This window comes from Octodon degus, unplaced genomic scaffold (genome assembly GCF_000260255.1).
Source record: "Octodon degus isolate 3935 unplaced genomic scaffold, OctDeg1.0 scaffold00043, whole genome shotgun sequence".
In the NCBI taxonomy this organism is placed as follows: Eukaryota; Metazoa; Chordata; class Mammalia; order Rodentia; family Octodontidae; genus Octodon; species Octodon degus.
In genome coordinates, this window is record NW_004524619.1 from 11,775,027 (window position 1) to 11,776,066 (window position 1,040).

Sequence of the window (1,040 nt, forward strand, 5' to 3'; positions counted from 1 at the left end):
AAGGAAGAAAGTCCTCTCACCGACTTTCCTCCGCAGCGCGGTGTTCTGGGCACCGCCGTCTAGGAGGTTGGTGAGTCGCTCCACGTCGAAGGCCGGCCACCGCCTCTCGCTTTCTATGTCGGGGTGCACTCGCCCGCTCCAGGCGTCCCCCAGCGACACTCGGTGTGCCCGGCTGCCCATCCTTCCCTGGTGTCCGAAGAGAGGCGCTCTGCTCAGCTGCTGCGCGCTCTGCTCTCCTGGAAGAAGGCTGTCCCCTCCGCGAGGTCTGGGCGCCGGTCAGGCAGGTCAGGGGTGCGGGGAGCCCCGGCCCCGCGCTCTTCGCCCCGGCGCGCTCACCCCCACCTCCCTCCCCGCCCTCCCACCGCGGGCGGGGCCTGGGGCGAGGCCCGGCCGCCCAATCAGCGCGAGCCGCGGGGTGGGTGGGGCCGACCGCGCCGCCCGGGCCGCGGACTCCGCTCCAGCCCCAGCCGGTCTCCTGCGGGCGCCCCCACGGGAAGTCCGTCAGGGACACCGTGGAGAAGACCACCTTTATGTAGATAAGCGGCCCCGAGCCGCGCAGCTAGAGGAGGCCAGCGCCAGCCTCGCTGGTCGTGCCCGCTGGGGGCCGGCGGCTCGGGTCACTCGCCCCCCACCCCCAACTTCTTGGGCGTTTGCGCCCCAGGGAGCCAAAGGGCGGTGGTGCCTCCCGGTCCCCGGCCTGTCCCCTGCCCTCTGTCCCGGGAGCCCTGTCTCCTTTGCGGACAACCTTTGACCTCTCAGGAGCTCACTGCTTCCTTGTCCTGCTCGGAGCTGGCTCCGTGGGGGTGGAGTCGCTGTGTCTCCATCTGCCCCCCACGGCGGGTCGCTCTCCTCGCGTCTCATCCCCTCCGGTTGCTCCATCTGCCCAAGGCTTAGCCGCTTGGTGTCCCTCGAAGCCAGGCTCCAGGAACCCCCATCTGTATGGGTCCTCCTGACAGAAGCAGCCCTTCTGCGCTCCTTGGGACAGTGATTAATGTTGGGGACAGATCGCACTTGCCCACGTGACACCCCCCCCCCCCCCC

General features: G+C 70.2%; 1 protein-coding gene across 2 annotated transcripts in view; it reads right to left on the bottom strand.

Annotated features, from left to right (window-relative positions):
- The window catches only part of Acox2 (acyl-CoA oxidase 2), a 25,451-nt gene extending 25,117 nt beyond the window's left edge, over positions 1-334 (bottom strand). For both annotated transcript variants that reach the window (XM_023715713.1, XM_023715712.1), the window contains exon 1: positions 21-334. In XM_023715713.1, coding sequence (XP_023571481.1) covers positions 21-180 — 160 coding nt within the window. In that variant the 5' untranslated portion in view covers positions 181-334. The remainder of the gene's footprint in view (positions 1-20) is intronic.
- Positions 335-1,040: the final 706 nt, after the last annotated feature.